Source organism: Manis javanica, chromosome 11, assembly GCF_040802235.1.
Source record: "Manis javanica isolate MJ-LG chromosome 11, MJ_LKY, whole genome shotgun sequence".
Classification (NCBI taxonomy): Eukaryota; Metazoa; Chordata; class Mammalia; order Pholidota; family Manidae; genus Manis; species Manis javanica.
Window position 1 is genome coordinate 19,209,491 of NC_133166.1, and position 12,789 is coordinate 19,222,279.

Genomic DNA, 12,789 nt, shown 5'->3' on the forward strand with positions numbered 1-12,789 from the left:
GTCCGGCTGGAAGCCCTATGCCCACTGTACCCCCTTGACCTACCTATTGGACGCAACTGAGTCCTCAAAGAAGCCTCCCCTGCCGCCCTCTATCTTGGATGTCTGTGAGTCACAATTTATGTGGCTAACCTCATGGACTTTTGACAGTTCTATCACATTCCTGACAGTTACAAAAATACATTTCCCCCACTCTGGAAAGTCACACCACACCCTATAACACAATGCTCATTAAGTGCTGAGTTTTTCCACTCCCTGGGCAGAAACATCCTCCCCATGTGCTCTTCCCCCTTAGAGGGGCTACTGAACGCAGAAAAGCTGCTGCAGCTGGCAGGATGCTCAGATAGGTGGGGCAGAGGGAGCAGGCTGCCAGGCCTTGGGGTGCAGAAGAAGCCCTTGGGATACGTCAGAGCCTGGTTTGGCTCCACTGTGGCCGTGGGATCTTGTTTGATCTTGGGCAGGTTACCCTCCTGTGCAACCCTCTTCCCCCTTCAAGTCATGATGGTTACCACATTGCCCACATCCTCCCATGGCTGTCCTCAGTATCAAATGCTATCACACAGGACCGGGTTGGGACAGGAAAACACTGCACATGTTTGAAGGGTTCCTGCATCACCAGAGAGAGAAAGCAGGCGCCCCAGTGCAGATGTCTGATGGGCAGGGTAGCAGAGGCCCAGTCCCTGCACTGGTTTCCCAGCTGGTGGTGGCTCATTATCACTCAGGTTGTTTACCAAGAATCTGTGATAACCCCTCAAACATACATCTTTTTTTATTGTTAATAAAAACCCAGCTCCACAGTCTCATTTGATCTGCTGACAGTTCTGCCTCTAAAGGTCACCAATGACTTCTGATGCTGACTTTGGGCACACTCGGCCATCACAGAGCTCCTGGGAACCAGAGATGGACACAGGGGAGAGTTCCAGAATCTATAGATCTATGTTCTGCTTTATTCTCCACTCATTCCACCCTGCAGAGCACCTGCTGTGCACCACTAAAGGGCTTAGCCAGGGGTGGCAGCAGAGAAGTCAAGGCCACTGGCAAGTTTCCGGGAGCAAAGCATCTGGGCCTGGGATCAGGAAACTTGGATGCTTCTGCTGCATGAGTGGAAAGGTCACATCCCTTCTGCATGTCAGTCTGGGGGTCTCCTAACCTCACAGTAATGAAGTGCAGTCGAGTACCTCACCTAAAGAGCAAGGAATCTGTGGAAGCACACAAAGATGCAGTTTCTCTTAGGAATAAGGTGTTCCCTGTACGTGAATTTAAGATAAAAAAGTTTTTGCAAGTGAATTTGTGAGAGAACAGAGTTTATTTTAACCATTCTGAATAATATACTCCCTTAAAATATTTTATGCATTTGCCTATCAAACTAAAATTATCCTTTCCCTGATGATGGGGCAGCTACCCTTAGGAACACTATGAACCACTCCAGCTGAATTTTTAAAGCTAGCTGTTTTACTAATTTTTGTTATCTACTTTACAAGCCCTAGTGTCAAGGCTCTTGAGGAGATGGTAGGGTGGTAGCTGTTCTGTTATATACCAGACCCTGACCAGAGGCAGAATGAGTTAAATGGTTTAGCCCCAAGTTCTTCACAACAGCTGGGGAGTGACAGGTGAGGGTCCTCTCCTTTCCTGCCATGCTCTGGGCCCCAAAGCGATCTGAGATGGGTTTTGAAAAATAAATACCAATTCATTCCTAAGCCTAGAGGAGTCTCTGTGCAGGCCTAAGGGAAAACCTGAGCAAGGGGCTGACTTCACTTTTCAGAGGAAACATGGGATCAGAGAGGTCAGGCGCCTTGCTGGGGTCACACAGCCCGCAAGCAGTTGGGCTGGGATCTGAATCCCTCTGATGACTCTTCTGTCAGGCTGAAGGTTCCTCACTCAAGATGTCCAGCCTGTTTCCTTCCTGATTCTGTCTGCTGCTTAGAGTCGTTATCCAGTATTTCTGTCCCCTCACCCTCCATTGCTAATTTGCAGCTTGCAATTTGATAGAGACCAAAAGCTTATTAGAATTATGTTTTGTACAAAACCAAAAAGATCTGAGTCTGCCACTCTGTCCTTATACTTCTGGCCCGGGTTGGCTCGCTGCTGCTACGTCACCAACTGTCTGTCTTCCATTTTTATCTAGATTCAGGACCATTTTTTTCCCTGGATTGCTGACATAGCTTCTAAAAAGTGTGGGATTATTTTATAGACATGTAGTTTTTATTCATGTGAAATCCACAAGGCTGAGCTGTTTACCTACAGAACTGTAATTAGATGTGCTAAGAAGGGGAAAAAAAGAAAAAGAAAAAGACAGCTTCTATCTATCTTGAGCAAAATTAAGAGCTCTGAACACCAATCCAGCCTTCTGTGAGGCTGCCAGAAGCTACGGTATTTATGGATGAGGTGGGCCTAAGCCAGCTCATCTGCCAGGTGTGAAGAACAGGACAATGAAGCTAACTAGGCTGACCATGTCTTGACACTGTGTTCATGTCACCCACCAAAACACCTTGAAGCACCTGACATTTGTTTAGAGCTTATTTTTTCAAAAGACCAATTTCAGCTCTGACATATTCTGTTTGTCCCACCAAAGCCTGACATGTAACGCAAGAAATCCTTGTTGAATGACTAGCTCCTCCCAATGTGCATGGTGCTTTATAAAGGTGTTAAGTGCTTTCATAAAAATACTTTTCTCTTCTAACACTGTATCCAACCCTGGGGTGGGTAATTTCCCTACTTGACAGATTCAGAGATCAAGTGGCTGGGCTCAAGCGCTATGACGGGAAACGGGCATCCTTTCTACCACTATGCAGAGGCCTCCCATAGCGCAGAAGGCAACCAGCATTTACGGTGCAGGCCCCATGCAAACATAATGGCCAAGCAGAGTTCTCTCCATTTTTTTTCACAGAATAAGAAATGGGATGTTTGGAAGTTCAAAGACTTGACCAGGGTCAGAGCTTCAAAGTGGCTGAGATGGGGCATTCAGAATTAAGCTTCTAAAGAATAGATGCTGGCTGCACTTCGTTCCACACAGTAAACATCCAGTTCATTAATCATTATTTGCCCTCAAAACTTTAGGGACACAAAAATGCACCTCTTTTTCAGACAGACTTTTTCCTAAACAAAATAGGAAAAGAAACACATTCAAGCAGGTACCATTAGGGTCCTGCCTCAACTTGGCTGCAAGTCCTAATTCTGATCTAACCAAAGTACTCTTCTTTAAAGCCTGGCAAGGTTGCCTATTGGGTGCCCACTGCATGCATCTAAGCCTCTTGCCTTGGCACCTAAGTCCTTCCCCATTAGCCCTCAGTTCAATTCTCTTCTCTCCTTTCTTCACATCCATTCAGGCCCCAAGTGTGGCAAACTCCCTGCTGTTCGGCAAACACGAGGCCCTTCCTTGCCTTTGCCATTGCCTTTGGCAATGTAAAATCTTCTGTCTTGCATCCATATTACCTGCATGAGCCTTTCCCCATCCCCGAGTCAGAACAGCTTTCTCTGCGTTCCATACAGCACGGCTGCACATCTCTCCAATGTAGAGTTTATCATCAATGAGTTAATTGATTGTTAATATATCTATGCTCCCCACTCCCTCTAGAAAATGTGGTAGAGGTCAAAGCCTATTAATCTTCATATTAACCCTGTTTATTAGCCCAAACTCTGGCAGCAAGCAAGTGAGCTTGCTCAATAAATGCAAATAGCTGGCTGTTTAAGAACAAGCTTTTCATAGTTAACTCAGCTTCAGTATGAAATTCAAAACAATGAAGAAGACATGACTCAAACATAGCAGGGAAATAACATACTTTTACTCTCAAAATAAATACTAATCAATTTTATTTTATAAATACAGATGCTGAGTTTTCTTCCAATTACCAACAGATCAGTTTCACATGCCGTTTATTATTGGTGGTGGTTTAAAAAATTATTTAAATAACCAGTTAGGTCAGGATAAATGGGCACCATTAGAATGGCTAAAAAAATATAGCTGGATACAATCTTCCAAAACTAATATTGTGAGGGGGGCAAAAAAATCTCTGGAATTTCTAAAGTAGGTAAGGGGAAGTGGAGAGAGAAAAAACACAATCAAATATTCATTTGATAACACTGCCGGCTGTTAGAAGTGTCTCAGCTACATGAAAACTGAAAGGGCTCTTAGTTCATAAATGGATAGGAGTGAGTTTTCATTTCAGCTTATATCCTCAAAGCAAATTTTCTTTTTTTTAGTGATTTACAAGACTGATTAAAAAGATCAATAGGAGATAATAACTCATCCCATATTTTGGCCTTTGCCACTTTAAACAGAGGCAAGAGGAATTCTGCAGCTTTGATAAATGTCAAACAGAATTATTCCTGAAGACATGTAATACTATAGGATCTACCTAGGTCACGGTAGAAACTGCAGACATCACACAAACTCAATGAAAACCCAAACTAAACAAACCTAAGGGCTTTAAACCCTAAGCCCAAACCAACTATTGATCAGTTCTAGGCTATGTGATCACATTCATGGCAGGACTCCAGGCTGTGGGATGAAAAGCTGAGAAGCCCAGAATCAAGGAGTCTGACAGACAGAACCCCAGAGTTCCAGGCTCTATCTGGCTGTGGGGAAGCTGAGACCAATGCTATAAGCACGGGTGCTCTCTCTGAGGCCCCTCTGCTTGGGGTGCCAGTATGTAGGGCCTGCAACTGAATGCACTTTGTCTTTGAGGGTGGCGTGAAGTTTGAAGTCCACTCCCGTTATCTTGGGGAACCAGAAAACACAAGTGAATCACCTTCCATTGTTCAATACTAACACAGTCCTCCAAAATCCTCTTTTATGGGGGTAGGAGGAAGATGTTACTTTACTGGAGGACCCTACAGCCCAGTCTGATGATAGACCATGCCTACCTCCACCCTCATGGGCTCTAGAATGAACGACAGTACACTGCAAAGGGGCCATGACTCTCAGATGGCTTCTGCTCCAGGTTTGGAATAGTTCCACCTCTTTCTGTGGAATAAGATGAATTTCTTCAGATCAAGTTAAAGCTTTTAATTGCTTGCAGATTTGAGTCTGTCATGCAATGATTCTGTGAGTTCTCTTGAAATGGAAAATAATACAAACTATTCAACTTAACAATGAAGCTACAGATTAAAATTGAGCCCACGAGTGCTTGGACAAAATATGAAAATGATTATGAAACCTATGAGTTAAGTTGTTATGTAGGATAAATGCAGCTACTGGAAAGTATAACTGCGAGGGTGTCTGCGTTGCTATACACAATATGTACACTCAAATGAAGTCAACATTAGCTTGGATAAGCCAGTTTTGTTCAGGCTAGTCCTGTCATGATGTAACATATGGAGATGTAGGTTCAAGAGGAATTTCGAAGCTGGGGAAAAAAAAATCAGGTCGGGTGAAGTCAATTTTTATTCTTCTACACAATACATGGATATATGCATAAAATTTCCCTAAAGAGCTTGCAACCCTGAGGCGATGTCCTTGGGTATATAAAGTACATAGCAATAGCGCATGAAATCTGAACTCCAGGAAGGAAATTGGACTTCAAAAACATAATTTAATGTTTATGTAATTGCACAGATACCGATAGTCTTCTGTGCCTCATCCAGTCTTCTTAACCCAACTATCTCAATGGCCTTCCACTTTGCACACTGGACAGAATGACTCTCTCTCTACATATATTTCATCATATACAATGCCTTCCTTTCCAACTGAAATTTAATAAATTAACATGGGATTTACATATAAGGATTTTTGTCTGCTAAGTGCACTGCCGGAAAGCACGCCTAGTTTTTGACTGCAGCATCTGCCCACATGGAAACTTTGGGAAACTTTGGCCCCCAAAGGGGACTGCAGGCCATCTGGCTGTAGTAATCTCTCAAGGCTTGGGATCCTTGAGGGTCCCCTGGGATTCACCAGAGGTGAGGTTTTTTATCTAATCTGAGAGGTCAAGGGTTTGGCTGATTAGAGGAGGTGGAAGGTCATGGCTACTGCACTGAAGAACCAGCGAGTCTGATGTCCTCGTTTTCAGGATGCACAACCCATCCACTTGAGGATGGGGCAGCAGACAGGCTGACCAGGAGCCTGGGGGCCTGGCTATAAAAAGACCACTGTGCTTCTGATTCATCAAGCTAGCGGATGGCCAAAATCATTCAGTAAATGGTGGAAACCCTTCTCTGAATATTCAGTTTCCCCAAAGTTATATATAAACTGTGGTGAGGGCAAATGCTTATGAGAAACCAAAGGTAAGTTCATTATATTACTTATATATTATCATCTTCCCTCTGAGGATAACATAAAAGTGTAAATAAAAAAAGCAGACAAATACCTATAAGGTGACTTGAGCTAGAGAGTGACTTTTGCCTTAAAATAATCATCAGGCCTGAAAAGCAACCTTGTAAGCAAACTCTAACTCTGTCTGGCCCACTGATACACAATGATCCTGAGTCCCTCTGCGATTCACAAAGTCTGTTTTTCCGAGGAATATCCTCCATTAATATTCATTTTGTGTCACAATTATTACAAAGGGTAACCAGTGCAGCTTTATCTTCATTGCAGGCAGCAACTCTGTTCTGGTCCTACGGCCTGTTGGCTCACTTCACTTATCAGAACTCCTGCGTGGCCGGCGGAAGCTGGACACGTTTTCATTCAGTGCATAGATCCTTCGGGAGAACTCTTCAAATTCTCCCAGAACTTGGTCATCACACTCCACTGCCACGGCACTGTCCACTGGGATGCAGTTAAATGCTTCTAGCCGATCACCTGAGGTGAAACCGGTGGCTTCCAGCCCGATGATCTCCTCTGCTTGCTCCACAGTACAGCAGAGCTCCGCTTCTGAGACGGGATGGAACTCACCTGGAAGTGGGGCACCAGAGGAGCCGGCCTGCTCGCTGGGTAGGAGAGTGCCATTGACTGCAGCTGGGAGCCCAGAGAGCGCTTCTCCTTGCTCTTGGCTAGTGTTCACACTCACACGGCCTCCAGTTACGCTGTCACCCAGATCTACTCCTTTCTTCTTGTTTTCTTTGGAGAAGTCCAAGGAAGTATCCAAGGAGGAGGACAGAGATGTTTTTCTCTCAGATTCTCCCATCGAGGGGATGGTGGTCACAGGCTGGGCTAATGCTGAGTTGTAACTGGGAGGAGGGGTTTTGTACTGGAGTCTCTCATTCTCTGAGCTGGCCCGTTTTCGGTGTCCTTTGTCTGGTGAAGGGATCCCCCCTGAGAAGCCTGCATCTGCACCCCCAAATATGGAGCTTTGTCTCTTTGGAACAGGGATTGCACTAGAGGTGTGATGTCTGTCACTAGAAGACAAACAGAAGTAAGAAGTTACTTTCCTTCAGAACTTAGCTTATGCCTTCTGGATCCAGAGACAGGAAGCAACATATTTAGGCTTGTGATAATAAAAATCAGTAATAATCAACCTTAGTATTAATTATAGTGTCCAAGTGCAAGAAACAACGTGAAGCCTTCTCAGTTCAATTTTGGAAGCTTCCTTCAAGAAAGACAGAAGACATACTGAAATATATACAGAGGTGAGTACCAGGGCAGAATGAAGGATAAACATCATGTCATCTAGGACAGAACTGAAGTAACTGGAAGGATTGGATCTGGAAAGAAAAATATGCAGTTGACCCTTAAATAACTTGGGTTTGCATTGCACAGGTCCACTTCTATGCAGATTTTTTTCAATAAATATATTTTTTTGGAGATTTGCAATAATTTGAAAAAAAATGTTTTCCTTTCTTTAGCTTACTTTATTATAAGAATACAGTATATAATACACCTAACATAAATAACATGTGTTAATCAACTGTTAATGTTATCACTAAGGCTTCCAGTCAACAGTAGGCTATTAGGAGGTAAGTTTTTGGGCAATCAAAAGTTGTACACAGATTTTTGACTGTGTCAGGGTCTGCATCCCTAACCCCTGTGTTGTTCAAAGGTCAACTGTATGAGGGATGAAATCAACCTCATATTTCTGAAGGGCTATCAATATTCTTTTCTTGTTTTTATATTCAGTTCTTATCTTCAATGAGCAGGCATCCTCATTTGGAAGAGAAATTAAGTGACTCGCCCATGACAACCTCAGGGAGGCAGTGGCAAGGTGAGACTCAAACCATGACTCGTGACTTGATCAACAGATTTTTGGATACCCATATGCTAATCTCCTTGCATTGCAGACCTGGCATAAAGAGGACCATGGAGACATATATATACCTACATTCATTTCAATGAAAAACTAACTTGGGAAATGACTTCCCTTGTATCAAGTTAGTCACACATGTTCTACAATATTTGGTTTTCAGTTCTTTCTTTCAAATTAGAAGATACTTTTTGGCCAGCAATAATAATCATTGCTATACAAAGCATTTTAGTTTCTGAAGTGATTTCACATACATCATTTTACTTGGTCCTCACAAAAACCCTGTCAAGAAAGCAGGGTATATTATTACTCTTAAGACTAGTATCATAAATAATAATTAGTTAATAGAAATCCAAACCGTGGAAATGATGGTCATGTTATAGACTGTGCTAGTGAAGCCACCCTAGAGTATTGATCACACTTTTAGATATTACACTTGGATGAAGCTAGTCAGCTTCACTACAACTATATGCACAGACTAGGTTCAGAGACAGAGGGAGGTGTGAACACATGAGCCACTTGACTTGTGATCTTCAGATGAAGAAACACACACAGAAAAGTAGCTTGCAAAAGAACAAGTACTAGGCAGGAACATAAGCTAGACCGGAAACTATACCCACCCAACAAATAGCTACTACACGTGCCAGGCCTGGGGAGGGGAAACAGATGCAAGACAGGTCAGGTTTGGACTCTGAGGAACTTCCCGTCTTGCAGGAGAAAGACATCTATAATTACTGAAATAGTACAAATTACAATTGTGCTAATACCCTGAAAAGGAAGCAAGCATCTAGGGTTCCTTCTACCTGTGTCCACAGCCACAGCCCTTAAACCAGCTCCCAGCTCCTTCTTTTCTCAGAAGTCTTCTTATGCTGGATCATCCCCGTGGTCTTACACACCTATGCAAGGGTCATTCTTCTGGAGAAAAGGCAGCCCCACGGCATCTAATCCGTGGGCTATCACACTCCCTTGCTTGGCTCAAACTGTTGGTGCTGGCAGAGATTTCATAATTAGGGGTGATCACTGGGGCACATATAGAAACTGGGTGAGTAAACCAGTAAATTACTGTTTTTAGTTTCAAGAAAAACAAAACAAAACAGCAAAATCTGCTGGCCTTAATCTGAGTTTTTCAGTTAGCATGTTGTCCAAATTCATGGTAACTGGGTAAGCTACATATTTTTGCCAACCTTGTTGTTTTCACTCTGCCACCCGCTGACAGTGTTCCTCTCTAGATGATTCTGTAGGGGGCCTAGGTAATCAAACCGAAATAGCATCAGCACCACATTCACTATCTGCCAGGCAGACAGGCCAGGCTTTCAGTTGCCACTCCAGCCCAGGAAGGGTGGGAAGCGCCAGGTGAACCAGCCTGGAACCTGAAGTCACATTGCTGGCATGTGACCAGAGGCCAGGTGCTTAACCCCTCAGGGCTATGAAGGGTGAACGACGGACACCGTCCTTGTCACCCCCACCTCACGCCACCCCATCCTGAAGGCACCCTGCTCTGCTTCTCTGCTGTGCTCCAGGTGGGCCAACAAAAGTCAGGGCGTGAGGACTAGCCAGGCAGCACTTACGATGCAAGACGAAAGGGGTTTTTGTAGTCCTCCTCCTCCTTGATTTTCAGACTCTGAAAGCTCTCCCCAGCTTTGCACAACAAGAATAAAGTACGGCACCTCTTCCCCTGACTGTTTTTCTGAGCATCGATAATGTTGCATCCTTACATCTATACCGTGAAAAAGGTTGGCAGATGGGGGGTTATGTGGTTTGTTCAAGATCGCAGAACCTACATCATCTGAACCAGATGCAGTGTGAGTCCAGAGCCCAAGCAGTCTGCTGCATCTCATGCGGGAAAACCACATTCAACTAATTTAATAAGTGCCGACAATATGCCAAATATCAAGCCAAATGCCATTATGTAGGACTTCTCATTTAACCCACCCAACCTGTGCCTAAGCTCTGGGGTGTCCATTTTAGTGGATGGACTCTAGGCTTTGCGAGGTGGAGACCTTGGCATTTTCTGACACTGAGGGTCTGTGATATTCTTCTCTAGTTCCTTTGGCTTTTTGATGAGAAGCTGGGCAATGACCGTATCTGATACAATTTGGAAAACCCAAGTAACAGTAAAATGTTCCTTCTTAAGAACAGTAAGAAAATGAGATGTTAGGGATGGACAATAAAGAATAAAGAAGTCCATATAGCTAAAGTTTACTCTTTAATCACCACACTGCCTTTTTTTTTTTAATCATTTTTAGCCATGTGGGATGAAACATTTCAAATATTTTTCTTTCTTATAATCTTAAACAGACTAAATTGAACAAAAAAAAATACTTTGATGGCTCTGGGCCATCAGTATGAATATGTATCACTAAACTATAACATGGTTAAGGGACTACAGGATTGGCAGGGGCCTGTTCGGAGTCCGAGGGCTCTGTCTGCCCTGGGGCGCCTCCAGGCCCCCCGCCCCCCTGTCAGGCTGTCCGTGCAGCTGTGCCAGTGCTCTTGTCTGCATGAGGCTTCTCTTTGTGTAATGTTTGCTTTTAATTTGGTGTTTTCTTCTAAAGCAGATATCCTGAGAACTGTGTGCAAAGTTAAGAGTACATAGAATCTGAGTGATGGACCAGGAGATGTCCTGGGCACAATATGCTTTATTATGTGAGTTTTGTAATATTAATTTTGGCTGCTCAGAATTAAATTTATTATTTCCAGAATCTTAACAATGTTCCAGATTTTTAAGATAGCTGAACTCTAAACAGCTGAAGTGTTGAATGGTTACACTGAAATATATACAAACACACATGCATTTTTAATTATGATTGTAATTTATACTCTCTGGACGACTAAAAAAATATAAACCATATAAAAAAATAAAAATCACTCACAAGCCTATTTATTACCCATCAAATAATCACTATTAATTCTGGATATTTTCCTTTCAGCCTTTGATTTTCTATATGTGTGTTTAATTAAAAAAACAAAAACAAGCCTATCATTGTGTTTGTGGTATATATACACATTTCTGTATCTTGCTGTTGGATGTTATGAAAACCTCTGGGTAAATAGTTCTAAATGGCTGTTCCATTATGAATGGAATATAATAATTTACTTAATCATTCCCTTATTTCTGTAGATTTAGGATATTTCTAAAAGTTTACTATTGAAAAGTAAGCTGCTGTGACATCTCTGTATAAAAAATACAGTGAATAGATATTTAATAAAACAATTCTGATTTTCATATATGTTTCCAGAAGGAACCTTCATTAAAAACATTTTAGGCCTCTCTTGTCCCCTCCAGGCATAAGCCAGGAGCTCTATTCTCTCACCTTATTTCTAAATAAAAGCCTGTACCTTGCTCTCCTACCTTGAGGGTTTGTGCACCACTGCAAGGTAGGAGATCCACGCTTTGCTCTTATTCCTGACTAAATGCTGTACTTTTTATCTCATAAAAATGTGTATGGGCACCCATTAGCCCTCGAAAAATCCTCAACTGCATATAAAACCCCTAGACAACGCACCCTAAGGGCTCTCTTGTCCCCTCCTGGCATGAGCCAGGAGCTCTATTCTCTCACTTTATTTCTAAATAAAAGCCTGTACCTTGCTCTCCTAAAAAACAAAAGAAAACAAGAAACATTTTAGTATAAGCTAAATTCTTACAAGAAAAAAGGAGCATTTTATTTATATTCTATTGCCTAAAAAAGAGAGAGGTAGCAATTAAAAAGGTAAATGATAGATCAAAAAATAATGTTCAGAAGGTTTCAAGATTGTTTCCTTTGATTGCAGTCTGGCTTCATGACTATTTCATCTAGATGGAAAAAGAGGTTGAAATGCATAGATTTTCTAATTATATGACCAGTTTTTAAAGGCTGTTGACAATTGACCTATTAAATACATTTGGGGCGCAGAGCCTAAAGTTTAGCAAGTGCCAAGACCCCCAGTTCAGTGCACACATTCTCCTCATCAGCCATCTGCCTTGAGTGGCTGTGTCTTTCAGCTTGGCTTAGGTCCAAACTGGAATCCTGAAAACATGACATCTGGGGTTTAATGCTGCAATTAGAAGGAATTATTTAAGAACAACAACCCAAAGATATTGTAATTGCAAATTTACCAGGCCACAGTCTAGTGAAAAACAGAATACGTTGTGGACTAACTGAATCACACTGGGGAGCACTGGGGAGAAAGTGAAAAAGGATATCTTAGAGTCACAAACAAGAGCATCATGAGGGGGAAGTCAAGTGATTTAGAGGTCAAGAAGGACAGTCTGGTTTAAATTTGGCTCCTCTGTATCAAGTCTTCTCTGATCTTTCTAAACTGAGGTGATTAATTTCTTTCTCATTCTGTGAGCCCTTATTTATTGCAGTCAATTACCTTTTTGTTATCTCTTCAGTTGTACCTGGAGATAGTGGTGGTCATGAGAAAGGATGCTGAAGACCTGGATTCTACCCCAAGCTCTGTGAGCATGATCCTGTCTATTTGGAGTTACAGCTTAAGTTACAGCTATTTGAGTTACAATCTCACCACTCATTAGTTACATGACTGCAGGCAGTCACTTTTCTCTGTGCTCTAGTTTTCTCTTTTGTAAAATAGATCATTGCACCATGATAAAGAGTAAAGAAAATAGCACAGTTCAAATCCTTGGCAGAATACCAGGCATATATACCAAGTGGCAGCAGTAGCTGTAATTGTGGTT

At 42.5% G+C, this 12,789-nt stretch overlaps 1 protein-coding gene across 2 annotated transcripts in view; it reads right to left on the reverse strand.

The window, feature by feature from the left end:
* Nucleotides 1-3,790: 3,790 nt before the first annotated feature.
* The window catches only part of UVRAG (UV radiation resistance associated), a 328,593-nt gene continuing 319,594 nt past the window's right edge, over nucleotides 3,791-12,789 (reverse strand). For both annotated transcript variants that reach the window (XM_073215998.1, XM_073215999.1), the window contains one exon: nucleotides 3,791-7,269. In XM_073215998.1, coding sequence (XP_073072099.1) covers nucleotides 6,570-7,269 — 700 coding nt within the window. In that variant the 3' untranslated portion in view covers nucleotides 3,791-6,569. The remainder of the gene's footprint in view (nucleotides 7,270-12,789) is intronic.